The 12,313-nt window shown below is 45.6% G+C and overlaps 1 protein-coding gene across 1 annotated transcript in view; it reads right to left on the reverse strand.

The window, feature by feature from the left end:
* Positions 1–1,663: 1,663 nt before the first annotated feature.
* Positions 1,664–12,313, reverse strand: part of abcc9 (ATP-binding cassette, sub-family C (CFTR/MRP), member 9) — a 24,697-nt gene continuing 14,047 nt past the window's right edge. The window contains exons 19-40 of the mRNA XM_076160074.1: positions 12,053–12,154; positions 11,851–11,935; positions 11,654–11,734; positions 11,364–11,501; positions 11,030–11,155; positions 10,848–10,947; positions 10,654–10,727; positions 10,314–10,532; positions 9,978–10,129; positions 9,770–9,839; positions 9,507–9,664; positions 9,259–9,351; positions 8,641–8,743; positions 8,448–8,558; positions 8,207–8,327; positions 7,655–7,788; positions 7,059–7,137; positions 5,342–5,450; positions 3,768–3,871; positions 3,482–3,615; positions 3,331–3,393; positions 1,664–1,992 (exon numbers count right to left, since the gene is read on the reverse strand). Of these exons, the coding sequence (XP_076016189.1) occupies positions 1,855–1,992; positions 3,331–3,393; positions 3,482–3,615; positions 3,768–3,871; positions 5,342–5,450; positions 7,059–7,137; positions 7,655–7,788; positions 8,207–8,327; positions 8,448–8,558; positions 8,641–8,743; positions 9,259–9,351; positions 9,507–9,664; positions 9,770–9,839; positions 9,978–10,129; positions 10,314–10,532; positions 10,654–10,727; positions 10,848–10,947; positions 11,030–11,155; positions 11,364–11,501; positions 11,654–11,734; positions 11,851–11,935; positions 12,053–12,154 (2,494 nt within the window). The 3' untranslated portion in view covers positions 1,664–1,854. The remainder of the gene's footprint in view (positions 1,993–3,330; positions 3,394–3,481; positions 3,616–3,767; positions 3,872–5,341; positions 5,451–7,058; positions 7,138–7,654; positions 7,789–8,206; positions 8,328–8,447; positions 8,559–8,640; positions 8,744–9,258; positions 9,352–9,506; positions 9,665–9,769; positions 9,840–9,977; positions 10,130–10,313; positions 10,533–10,653; positions 10,728–10,847; positions 10,948–11,029; positions 11,156–11,363; positions 11,502–11,653; positions 11,735–11,850; positions 11,936–12,052; positions 12,155–12,313) is intronic.

Raw genomic sequence — 12,313 nt, forward strand, 5'->3', positions numbered from 1 at the left:
CAGACTTCTTGTACTTTAAGCTCTTGTATTTTAGAGCTTGTCAGTGTGATTAGTGTAGGTGGTTACAATGTCAAATATGAGAGGAAGCACAATGCCAAAGAGGAAAACACAAAGACAAGACAACATGAAACTTAAACTCTACGAGATGAAACATTGCAGTTGCATTTATAACCTCAACCTCTGCCAAGGCCAAAAACCACTGAAACTCAGTGGGACTTAATACGAACTTAGTCATCGAAAATATTTTTGATGGGTCTAATTATAACCGATTCCTATGAACAGAAACAAACAGTTGATTAAGGAGCTTCAGGTTTCAGAAAAAAAGACAAAGAACCCTTATGCACATTTATTCCCAATTCAGCTTTGGAAAACATTGGGATCTCCAGGATCTGGTCCAGAAGAGACTAAGAGCTTAACAAAGATAAAATAAAACCTTCTCAAAACAATCTGCTTGGCATTCAGTCCATATAATACAAAGTCATTAAATCTTAACGGTGAAGTAATTATGTAATGTAACAACCACATAGAGTATGTGGAGACAATAGCACCGCTCCCAGAGAGACGGGAAGAGATTCTAGGAGATTAGATTCAATGTAACCAGGAGTCGGAATTCACTGTCGGATTCTAAGCCTGAAGATCTCAGTTTCCAAATCCAAGTGACTGAAACGAGATCCAACGCTCCTTCACGTCCATAGGAGCCATCTGAGGAGATGCAGGATGCCTCCAAGGATGTGGCGTTGTGGGTCGGTGGGAAGAGGAGGATGAAGGTCTCTCGAGTTGATTGGGAGCTGACGTTTGGTGTCTATTGTCTCAGAGGAGTTCAGCAAAGCATGACGGCAGACAGACAGTGGGGTCACGGAGACCCCCTACAGTGTTTGGACTCATGTCGCCATAGAAACAGAATGGATGGAGCAGAAAACACTGATATTAGTATTTACAAGAGGAAACATCAACCATGGAGTGCTTTTACACACAATTGTTGTTGTAATTTCAATGACTTTAGGTCCAATTCAGCCATAAACTGAACTTTGCAGAGTGGGAGAAATAAATTGGAACGTAAAAAACTTGAATTGTGTACAGCATTTAGACACAGACTTAAAGTGTTTTCATCCAAATTTACCAAATACCAAAAAACAACGACACGAGAAGAATCAGCTCGAACAGTTGCAGCAAACCGAAATCATCTGTGCTTCCAAAATGTCTGACGGGACCTGAATGCAGCATCGTGACCCATATGTTTGTTTTCCTCTGTTCCATCAGTAACTTTTCTATGGCAGCAAGTCACATCATCATAATTCAGCACATGCATACATCACAATCTAAATTATTCCATTGAAAAAAGTTGTTATTGCTTAATACCAGTGCGGGAGAATAATAAAAGTGATATAATCGTAGAGAATATGAAAGATTGGGATAACTTTAAAAATTCTATCAGTATAAATCGATCCACACATAACCCAGTTTGTAGATTGTTGATCAGTTATAGAACAATTAAACAACAAAGTCCAGTGCCAGTGAGTGAGCAGTGAACATTACAGATCTGTACACACGCTGCTTATGAAAGCTCAGTGACAAACAGCTGTAAAACGGTGCATTGTCGTTTGACTGATATCTGATTGGTGATATGTAAGAGCAGGTATTGATAAGCATACACAGGCATTGATTATTGAATGTTGGCTTGAAGCTCTGGTCATTGTCTTGATGTTGCCTTGTCTTTCCAGGTGGAAAAGCTTCTTCTGTCAGAGAAATTCACAATTCTGTGTAGTAATGGTTACCTTTAGTATCATGTGGTCACAAACCATCCCCTTGATCAGTCAGTCAGTCTGTCTGTCACAGGACGCACTTGGAGGACGTCTACATGTCGGCCTTGACAAACGAAGCGAACATGCCATTCTCCTGCTCCAGGAGAGTCTCGGGTTTGTCGTACTCCAGGATGTTTCCCCTCTTCATCACGATGACCAGGTCGGCTGTGAGGATGGTGTGGACGCGGTGCTGAAATCACAGGAAGGGGAAGAAGAAGAAGAAGAAGGAGAAGAAAACGACACAATTAGAGAAAATGAAGTAATAATAAAATCCCACACAGATACAAGGAGAACATGCACACTCAACAGAACAGGAAGGACCAGCTCCAACATAGGATTTGAACCCAGGATAGCTGTGAGGTCTGAGTGCAGCACACTGATCCACTATTCCATCATCAGAACATGTACATGCATCAGAATGTATTCAATCATCTCATACTGACTTGAGCTCCTCTTCTGAGTCTGTTCTTGTGTCTTAAAGTTAAAATGAGCAAAGTTAAATATGCAGAATGAAGCCGGAACATATTTATGCTTTAGGAGCTCCTGAAAACTCTGGGGGAAAACTTCACAAACATTCCCCCACCAGCAAAACACCCTGAGTTAGTGAGAAGTCTGATCAGAACCACTGCACATCTGTAGAGGAGCATGCCGTTTGTTTCTGTACCAACCAGGCTGTCAGTGAGGCTTCAGCAGACCCAGACCCAAACTCAGCTCCAACTCAGCCGGGACACAAAGACAAGAGGACAGGCGGAGGTAGTGAGGGGGACAGACGGCAGGAGAGAGGCGAGCTGAGGAAAAGTGGGCCGGGTCGGTTCGGGTCTACTTGTGAGACCTCACTAGCACACCGAAGAGGCTGTCCTCCTGTGCTAGCAGTCTGGGAGCTGAATCGCATTCCACCAAGATACCCGAGGAGAAGACCAACACCTGCTCCGCCTCCAAGATAGAGGACACCAGGTGCTGGGGACAGGAGGGAGGATGGAGAGGGAGGACAGGGACAGGATAGAAAATAAGAAGAGTGGAGAGAGGGAAAAGTAGGGAAGGATGGGAAAGTGAGAACAAAGGAAACACAAAATATGGAAGATACAGGAGAGAGGGAGAGAGAGAAAGAGAGGGAGAGGGAGAGGGAGAGAGAATGGTTGATAAAAGAAATAGAGGTGGAAAAGTTGGTCAAAAGGGGATTTCCAAAGAAGAGGTGGGAATTATGGAGGAAAAAGGGAGGAATTTTTAGGAAAGAAGGAGCAAGAGAGGAGAGCAAGTAAGTGAGAGAGGAAGAGTCACAAATACACATACACACTAAATGTATTTGGAACATAGCAGAGAGGTGTGCAGGGAAAAGACACAGGAGGAAAACAGATGTGACAACACACAAACCAACCTGTGTGTGTGTGTGTGTGTGTGTGTGTGTGTGTGTGTGTGTGTGTGTGTGTGTGACTCTACCATTGGTCAGAATAAGTTGCCAAATGTGAGATTTGAACCCTTCTGACGTTGCGATCAACGGCAAAAATAAAAATAAAATCGATGTACTTACTGCGATGGTGACGACCGTTCTGTCTGCAAACGCCGTCATCACGACCTTCTGTAAAATATTCTCCTGTGAGGACCAAACCAGAAAACACTTTTAGTGACACAGCTGCCATTAGAGAGTAACATTTGTTACACACACACACACACACACACACCGTGGCCATGTCTATTGATGCTGTGGCTTCATCCATGATGAGGATGCTGCTCTTCCTCACAAACGCTCGGGCCAAACAGAAGAGCTGCCGCTGCCCAACACTGAAGTTCTCCCCTCCCTCCGTCACCATCCCGTCTGCACACAGAACACACACATTTACACACCCACTCACAAACACGAGTGTCCTTTTCAAAGCCTCTGGTGTTTCTTATTGGATGCTGTAGGATTCAATTCTGCATGAAATCAGCACAAACACAGCTGTTCTGTGTAGTGAGCGTGTGCAGTACCTAGACCTCCGGGCAGAGCCTTCACCATGTTCTTCAGCTGAGCGATCTCTAGCGCCTCCCACAGTCTGTCATCAGTGCACATCCGCTCTGGATCCAGATTAAACCTGCCAGACACAACAGTTTGCGTTAGAAATGCATTAGAAAGCAAGTGTACTACTGCTGCCGTCCTGAAGCTCCAATGACTATACACGGCTACACACCTGGGGAGATACACACAACGAGCAGGCCAGTGACCAAAGACCTGTTGATGTTTAGGGTGCTTTTTCTAGCTCAGTGCCATGCTGAGCAGATTTCAGACTTTGTGTGTGCTTCACTGTAATGGGAGAGCAGCTGCATTTTGTACGAGCTGAAGCCAAAAGATCGCTTTGAGTCGAGTAAACGGAATCACAACAATGTAGACACCATGTAATAAACGCATTGGGTAAACCTTTCTGGATCAGTGTGAAAACATAAAGTCCTACTTTGCCGTTAATCAAAAATCGTCGAGGCATCAAACATGAAGACAAGAATCAAACAATTATTGATTTATTTTTGGTTGAGATTAATCAGACAGAGATGTGGACTTTGGTCAGTGTTTGTTTGAGCTGTCACATCAGACTGATCAGATCTATTAAAGTGTGTATACAAAAGCATTAATGGGATAATTAACTCTCATTAGACAAATGTGAGGGAAGTTTTATAGTACATTTTATTGAGGCCTGCAGAAGAATGCAGGATATGTGTGGCAGCCATCAAGTGAGCTTACATGCGTGTACAAAATTAATGTCAAGCTTACAGCTCGCTTAAGGTTGTGTGTTTGTGTGTCTGTGTGTGAGACAGGGTGAAAATATAACAGCGACATCTAAAATAACAGTGTGAAACAGTTACTGTCGACCATTCACCCCAAGCTTACGTTCACATAAACACGAGCCAGTGGAAAGACCAAGACAAACACACACACACCTCAGCCGTCATACTGTATCTGTCCAAACAAATAGCACATGCTTTTTGTCTATCATAACAAACATGGAGTCAATTGTCACATCATTTATTAACACAAAGACACTGAGAATGTGAGTTTATATGACACCAGAGAGGGAGATAGAGAGAGAGAGATTAGAGAGAGAGAGAGAGAGAGAGAGAGGGAGAGAAAGGGAGAGACAGAGAAAAAGAAAGATTAGAGAGAGTGAGGGAGAGAGTGAGAGACAGAGAGAGAGACACAGACAGAGACAGAGAGATGGACAGAGAGAGAGAGAGGGGGAGACAGAGAGAGAGACAGCGAGAGAGAAAGACAGAGACAGAAAGAGAGAGAGAGAGAGAGGTAGAGGGAGATCCAGGGTCCTTCATCCCTGAGTCGTCCTCTACCCTGGGTGACGTGTGTGTCACAGGGTCAGTCTGGGTTTGGATCAGAGCTCCTGCTGTGTTTTGGAGCAGCTGGACCTCCAGAGAGCCTTCAAGGCCAAAAACACTCGGAGGACAAAGTCATGAGAGGGCTGGTGGTGTTTATCTTCCCACTTGTTGGTTGTTGTTTTGTTTCCATCCCAGCCCGACAGGTAAATGCACCGATCAGTGTGTGTGTGTGTGTGTGTGTGTACCTTATAGATCCACTGAACAGCACAGGATCTTGAAGGATGATGGAGAGTCGGGACCTGAGCGTCTGCAGCGGCAGTTTGCAGATGTCGATCCCGTCGATGATGATCTTTCCTGTAAATTAACACACTTTGCTCAAGTTACTCAACCAAAACCACCTGAATGTCCAGCTTCAAACCTCACATTCACACCCATGACTTCAAGGAGACGCACAGAGCTTTTCAGAGTATTCATTACTAGTATTACTTATTGTTCTGATGAATCTGACGTCACATGCAGTTTCATTTCACTGCTTTATAAGGAAACACTGTAACACTGTAATTTACTGTTTAATAAAATCTCTGCCCAGCTGTGTGTGTGTGTGTGTGTGTGTGTGTGTGTGTGTGTGTGTGTGTGTGTGTGTGTGTGTGTGTGTGTGTGTGTCTGCATGGAAAAAGTGACTTGAAGTGTAATCTCGTGTTTCTCTGAATAATCTGTCTGGGAGCCTTGACGGCTTCGCAGAGTAAAAACAGAACGCTGCGATTACGACTGAAAGCCCAATAAATAAAACAGATTTTTCTCCCCGGACATCACACTCAGCGCACTTAGACACGACACGAGCACGGCAGCGGCGGCCTGGAAGCAGCTGGGCGAGCGCACGTCCAGGCTGCGATGCTGTGACAGATGAGAGCACTTCAGCTTCTCTTTGTCGGGGAATTTCAGAGTGCAACAATGGGACCAAAGTAGGCTGATGGACGCGCTGAGACCTGAGACCTGCCAGGATGTTTCATAAGGGGCTGAAACGCAGCCAGGGACGGTTAAATACACACATTTCCTCTCATGTAAACACAGCAGTCGTGAGACAATCTGAGCTAATTCACCTGCAGTAATGTTTAAGTTTCCCCTCGGTGACTAAACCTTTAAAGCAAACGTCCTCCTGCTTTATAGGCGTAGACATACATTATAAACAGTGACATAAACATTATATACGCCAAAACAATTCAACACTAGACTGGATTTATGCAGTTTGTGCTGCCAGATTGGGAGGTTTACAATTCTCTCTTTAGTCTGCGAGAGGAAGTGTAAACATGGAGGGCGATTAGGTTCTGAGTTACACGTGGGAGTAATAAACAGAGCGTCACCGTGACATCCATCGGGACGTATCCTTCGTAAACGCTTCAGTATCATCACGTTGCTATTGTTAGTGCCAGGGTCTCGGAACACCAGGGCAGATTTCCCCGAAAACATGCTGATTACTGAATGAGGATTTCCCATTTCCCAAGTTTCCCAATTTACAGCAAAGGAGGTGATTTAGATGCGAGCTGACGACTGCTCTGACCTCGCCTACTTCCATTTGTTCTTCATAATAAATTCACATTATGATCTATTAAATAATCTGAGGAGGCTCAAGCACCGTTTAGACTTTAGTTTAACTTTATCTTGAGGGATGGAGGAGAAGCTCATTGATCTTTAGTTGTTTCAGGGGATGCTGAGAGAATACAGACCAGCAACCCAGAGTGACTCAGACGTTTCCAAACGTTCCCATCATCAGGGACATAAACACGATGAGCCAATAAAAGACAGATATGGAACAAAAGGAGACACAGAGAGGAAACAGATGAAGGGCAAAAAAAAAAAAAAAAAAAGCAGAGATGGAAACATGAAGATGAGATAGAGGGACACAAGCCACAGATGAAAGAGTTGAAGTGAGTTCACGGTGTGTGTGATGGAGGACAGACCAACCTTCAAACATGTCCACCATGTTGAAAAAAGCCAAGGAGAGCGAGGACTTCCCGCTGCCGGTGCGGCCGCAGATGCCCACCTGAGGGAGAGACGCAGAGGAGAAGATCACGGTCACTAACGCCGCTCTGGCAAATCAAACACCAGCGTGGTAAGCGAGTGGTGGGGACGTGCGGAGAGTGGAGAGGAGTGTGAACACCAAGGTGTCAGTTTAGAGAAACCTTCAGCCGTGACTTCAAAGTTCACAATGGACTTCCAGTGTGAACATTGAGACATTGAGACCTCAGGTGTGGAGGAAATGTCCTCAGTCAAGGGCAGATTGGGAATGTCTTATGTTGTTGCAAATGTTTAAATCTCAGTTTCAAATCAAGCAAAGCACCTGGAGCACATTCTGTCCCTCTACGCTTACAGACGCAACGCCGCTTCATCAATGGCGTGTGACCTGAGGCCCTGCATCTCCAGCAGGAACATGTCAAATACCTGCTGTACTACAGCTGACAAACACGGAACACACAACACCACTGCGATAGCTTCAGCTTTGGACGTCACATTTAACTCGCTCGGCCTTTCTCTTCTCCTCACGGCTTGGTGTTAATTACCTTCTGGCCCGGTTCGATGTAGGCGTTGACATGCTTGAGCACCGGTTTGAGCATGGGATCGTAGCGCACACACAGATCCTGGATCTTGATCTCGCCGTCCTGGGGCCAGTTCTCAGGCACCTGTGAGGCGGCGTCTGCAGGAGCATGAGCAGAGGGAGGAGCAAGTCAGGCCGGTGATCAAGTGGAGAGAACTCGTCTGTCTGACGAGTGCTCTCGCTTACTATTGTACAAAATACTGGAAAATACACTTAGTAGTATGAACTTAGCAGACACCAACTGCTGCCAGCTGTGTATGTCACAGATGTGGCTTATATAAACACGAGCATAAAGACCATACAGACCAAATCATAACATCAGAAGATGTTTTACCGATAAAGTTCTCCTTAGTTTCCCTATAGAACAACCATATAAGACCAAAAACCCATGACATCCCACGTCATTGTTTTTATATTTTCTACAATTCAGTCTGATACATTTATGATAAGTGGATTATTTGGGATCTTTATGGTGACTGAAGTGAAGTCCTGTGGGTTTAAAGGAGTGGACACTTACCCAAAGATCCCTCGTAGTTCTCGGACTCGGTGCTGAGGAAGCTGTTGACCTTCTTCACAGCAGCCATCTGGACCTCGAGGTCTGCCAGGTTCCTCACAACCCAGTTCAGGTAGTTGGTGACCTAAGCAGAGACGTTCATTGCGTCAAAATGAGGCCTGGAAAATACGCTTTCCACAGTTTAAGGCAAAATGAAGAAGAACTATTTGTAAAAAGACATTAGAAAATTTTGAGAAGAACTGACGGTGAGGGCGTAGGTGAGGGCGAGGCCCACATAGCTCCCAGAGGGGGTACCATTATGTATCCACAAGGAGGCCACAGCCGCTGTCAGCACGATCACGGCTCCTAGGTAATCCTACAAACAACCAGACCACTTATTCACTTTTTATCAGTATTTGAATCTGACGGCCGGCTCTGTCCTTGTTTCAGATGCTCACCGTTCGGACCTCCAGCCAGCGGTTGGCAGCAGACAGGAACAGGTATGCCGTGTTGTTGGTGTCGGTCAGTTCCAACATCCGCTGTTTGAAACGAGCTTCATGTCTGAAACATGAGACAGACGTGTGAAAAAAGACAGCAGCAGTGTTTATTTACACTTTTTAATCTTTTACATGAAACCTGAAGCTGCATAAGAAGAGATGTAAAGGACCAAACAAACAAGTTAATAAAAGCTTAAAACACGCTGATGATGACGATAAAGCTTTAGATGAGAGTAGAGCAGTGAATTACTGCTCAGACTGGACCTGGCTGGAAACCAGTTGGTAAAGATAATGGGAACCATCCTGAGCCAAGAATCTGTCCTGACACCAGATTCAGTGTCCCCCTGTGTGTATGTGTGTGTGCATGTGTGTGTGTGTGGGAAAGCCAGAGAGATGTTTATTGTTGGCTTATGTTGTTGCTGGGAAAGAGAGCGAACGTGCAGAAAGACAAGAGGAGAAAAGGATACCACACAACAAAGCCTACTGCTGCTACTAATACTGCAGTAATGACTACTACTCGTGTGTGTGTGTGTGTGTGTGTGTGTGTGTGTGTGTGTGTGTGTGTGGGTGTGTGTCTACCTGAAAGCTCTGATGGTGGTGAGGCCCTCGGCAGTCTCAGAGAAGTGGCAGAGCAGAGGAAGCTGTGTGGAGTCATCGAGGTCCTGGAGGTCCCTGTGGAGGGGGAGGGGGGGGGGGACACAGAGAGACAGAGAGAGAGAGAGACAGAGAGAGAGAGAGAGAGAGGAAAACTTTAACTTCATCTTTTATAGTTTTCCACTTTAAGTACAGACGTTTCTCTCAATTTTCCAAACTCTGGACTGACTCACTTGGACGCGACCCTGAAGTACTTCTGGATGAAGTAGAAGGTCACACCTAGGGGCAGCAGAGTGATGAGGAAGGGCGGCGTGATGCAGGCGATGACGCCGATGGCTGACAGACACAGCAGCGTGGATCTGGTCAACGACTCTAGCGTGGGAGGAATGTGCTGGAGGAGAGGAAGAGGGGGAAGGAAGAGGACAGAGGCAGCAACAGTGTGAATCTTGTTCCATCCATCTGATCATGACACATTAACCTGTGACAGACCACCTACCTGGTCTATGATGTTGGTATCAGCTGAGAACCTGTTGAGGATCTGACCCAGCGGTGTGATGTCAAAGAACCTGAGGAGAAAGAGGACGCAGACGTTTGTCCTGCTGACAAACGGACAAACCATCCAACATCGGCGAAAAAACAAGGCTGCCATTCCTCGCCCTTGTGGCAGGTTCTCGTCAGATGCAGCCCCAGGTGTGTTTTCTTACCTGATGGGGGCGTGAATGATCTTGTTGAGAAGGTTGTGGTGCAGGTTTGTGGCTGCAGAGAGACCCAGGAACTCCACACTGAGAGACGTGATGAGGCACAGCGTGATTCCTGCCCCACACAGGGCAATAAACACCCACAGGTAATACGAGCCCTGGTGGGACACACACAAGCACACACACACACACAGGCACACACAAAAGTAAATACATTAGATCAGAATTACGCACAGAAAGCTAAAAAATAACTGATTTTTTTTGTAGAAATATTGGGGCGTCCATGCAGTCACATCATTTAATAAATTCAACAAATGGTTGATTTAAACTAATAACACCTACAGAAAGATTAATAACATCTGACGCCATGGTCCCATTTTGCTTCAGCGTGCTGTTGCCAATGGTTACATCCAGGGCTCCTGTCGGTGGCTGATGGACGGAGGATGTCCAGACGGCCAAACAGCAGTCGATAGCAACCATGACGGAGTGTTTGAGGAGTTTAGAAAAAACCATGAGGAAGACCATGAAGAAGCCCCCAGAGGACATGTAACACCAGCACATCTGCAGGAACACAGGAGAGGCCATGAAAGGACACAATGAATAGGAGGATGGATGGATGGATGGATGGATGGATGGACAGAAGGATGAGTGGATGCATGAACGGACAGATGTATGGATTTACCTTCCATGGGATTTTAGATCGTCTGTTTGTTGTGGTGGACATGTTGTCATCTTCTTCTTCCTCCTCCTCTTCCTCTGATGAGGCGAAACCATGACATTAACAATAATTTAACGTTTCAACAAACACTTTCTTTTCACATTGTCAGTATGAAAAAATCTTTTTGAAAGGTTATGAAAGGATGATGAATCCTTCACCTTCGTCTTCATCGTCTATCTGGCCCTTGGTCTCTCTGGAGTAGAACGCTCTCCTCAGAGTCTTCCTCTCCAACGTTGTCTGACTCTCCTGCTGTATGTCCTGCATGTGCCGACACAGTGGATCACATCAGAAACACATCAGAAACCGAGTAAAGATCTACATGGACACCACGTGTCTCTACCTTCTCCAGCTCATGGTCCTGCCTGTTCATCAGGGTCTTCCAGTGATCGTAAAGCTCAACATCATGAGTCTGAATGTCCTTCAGCGTTCCTTCTCTGAGCACAGAGCCATCTTTCATCGCTATGATCTGACAACAACATAAAAAGGAGAGAGAGAGAGCAGAGGAGGAAGATGTAGATGTTGAATAGAAGAGGCCCCAGAATGGACCCTTGGGGAACACCACAAGCCATTTGTGTTCGCTCAGATACAAAATTACGGATTGAAACCAAAAAATATATCTATCTGTTCAAACACAGCATCATACAGTAGATCAATATTGTTATACAAATTCATACCCAGTCGGCGTGAATGAGATACTGTAGTTTATGAGTGACGAGTACTACGGTTCGTTTATCATCCTGCAGAAACTTGAGGATTCCTTCCTGCATCAGGTGATCGCTCAGGTGGATGTCCAGAGCTGAGAAAGGATCATCCTGTGAGGAATAAGACGGACGAAGGGGGAGTTTATACAGCGGAACAAAGACTGATTTTCTCACTGTAGAACATCTCAATATTCCAAAACACGTCCACATGAAACAAAGATTCGCTCTGAGGATGATGTAACCACAACACTACATCAGCTCACCAAGAAGACAATGTTGGTGTTCTGGTAGAGAGCTCTGGCCACACAGATCCTCTGCCGCTGACCTCCACTAAGGTTGATACCCTGAAACAGCGACACTTTATGAGAAAGAGGAAGCAGGAAGTAGCACCTTGGCTCAAAATGCATACATAGTAAAATTTCAGACTTGTTAAGAACTATTTAGTGAAAGGTGAACTTACTCTCTCCCCAATATCTGTTTGGTCTCCAAAAGGCAGCAGGTCGATGTCCGGCTGCAGAGAGCAGGCGTCAATCACCGCCTTGTACCTGAGGAACAACACCACCATCCCCAGCAGTGTTAAAGTCAGTCAACTAGAGGTTTAACTTGGAACAAAGTGTGTGAAGCAGAAGAAACCACCAGTCCACAGGAGATTCAGGTCTCACCGCTGTTTGCTGAAGGGGCCGCCGAACGTGATGTTCTCCTCCACGGTGGCGTTGAGCAGCCACGACTTCTGGGTAGCATAGGCCACAGAGTATCTGTTCTTGCTGGTGCATCATGGGAAATGGAGGCAAACAGAAGACACAGGAGTGAGAACTGCAGGTTCAGACTTCATAAAGCGCCGAGGAACAAGAGCACTGATCTACTGTCACGACTTACACGACCGCAGAAGCTACACGACTCCTCACTGTGATGTTTCCATGTGA

Source organism: Genypterus blacodes, unplaced genomic scaffold, assembly GCF_046128005.1.
Source record: "Genypterus blacodes isolate CSIRO-AG114 ecotype Tasmania unplaced genomic scaffold, CSIRO-AGI_Gbla_v1 ptg000103l_1, whole genome shotgun sequence".
NCBI classification, from domain to species: domain Eukaryota; kingdom Metazoa; phylum Chordata; class Actinopteri; order Ophidiiformes; family Ophidiidae; genus Genypterus; species Genypterus blacodes.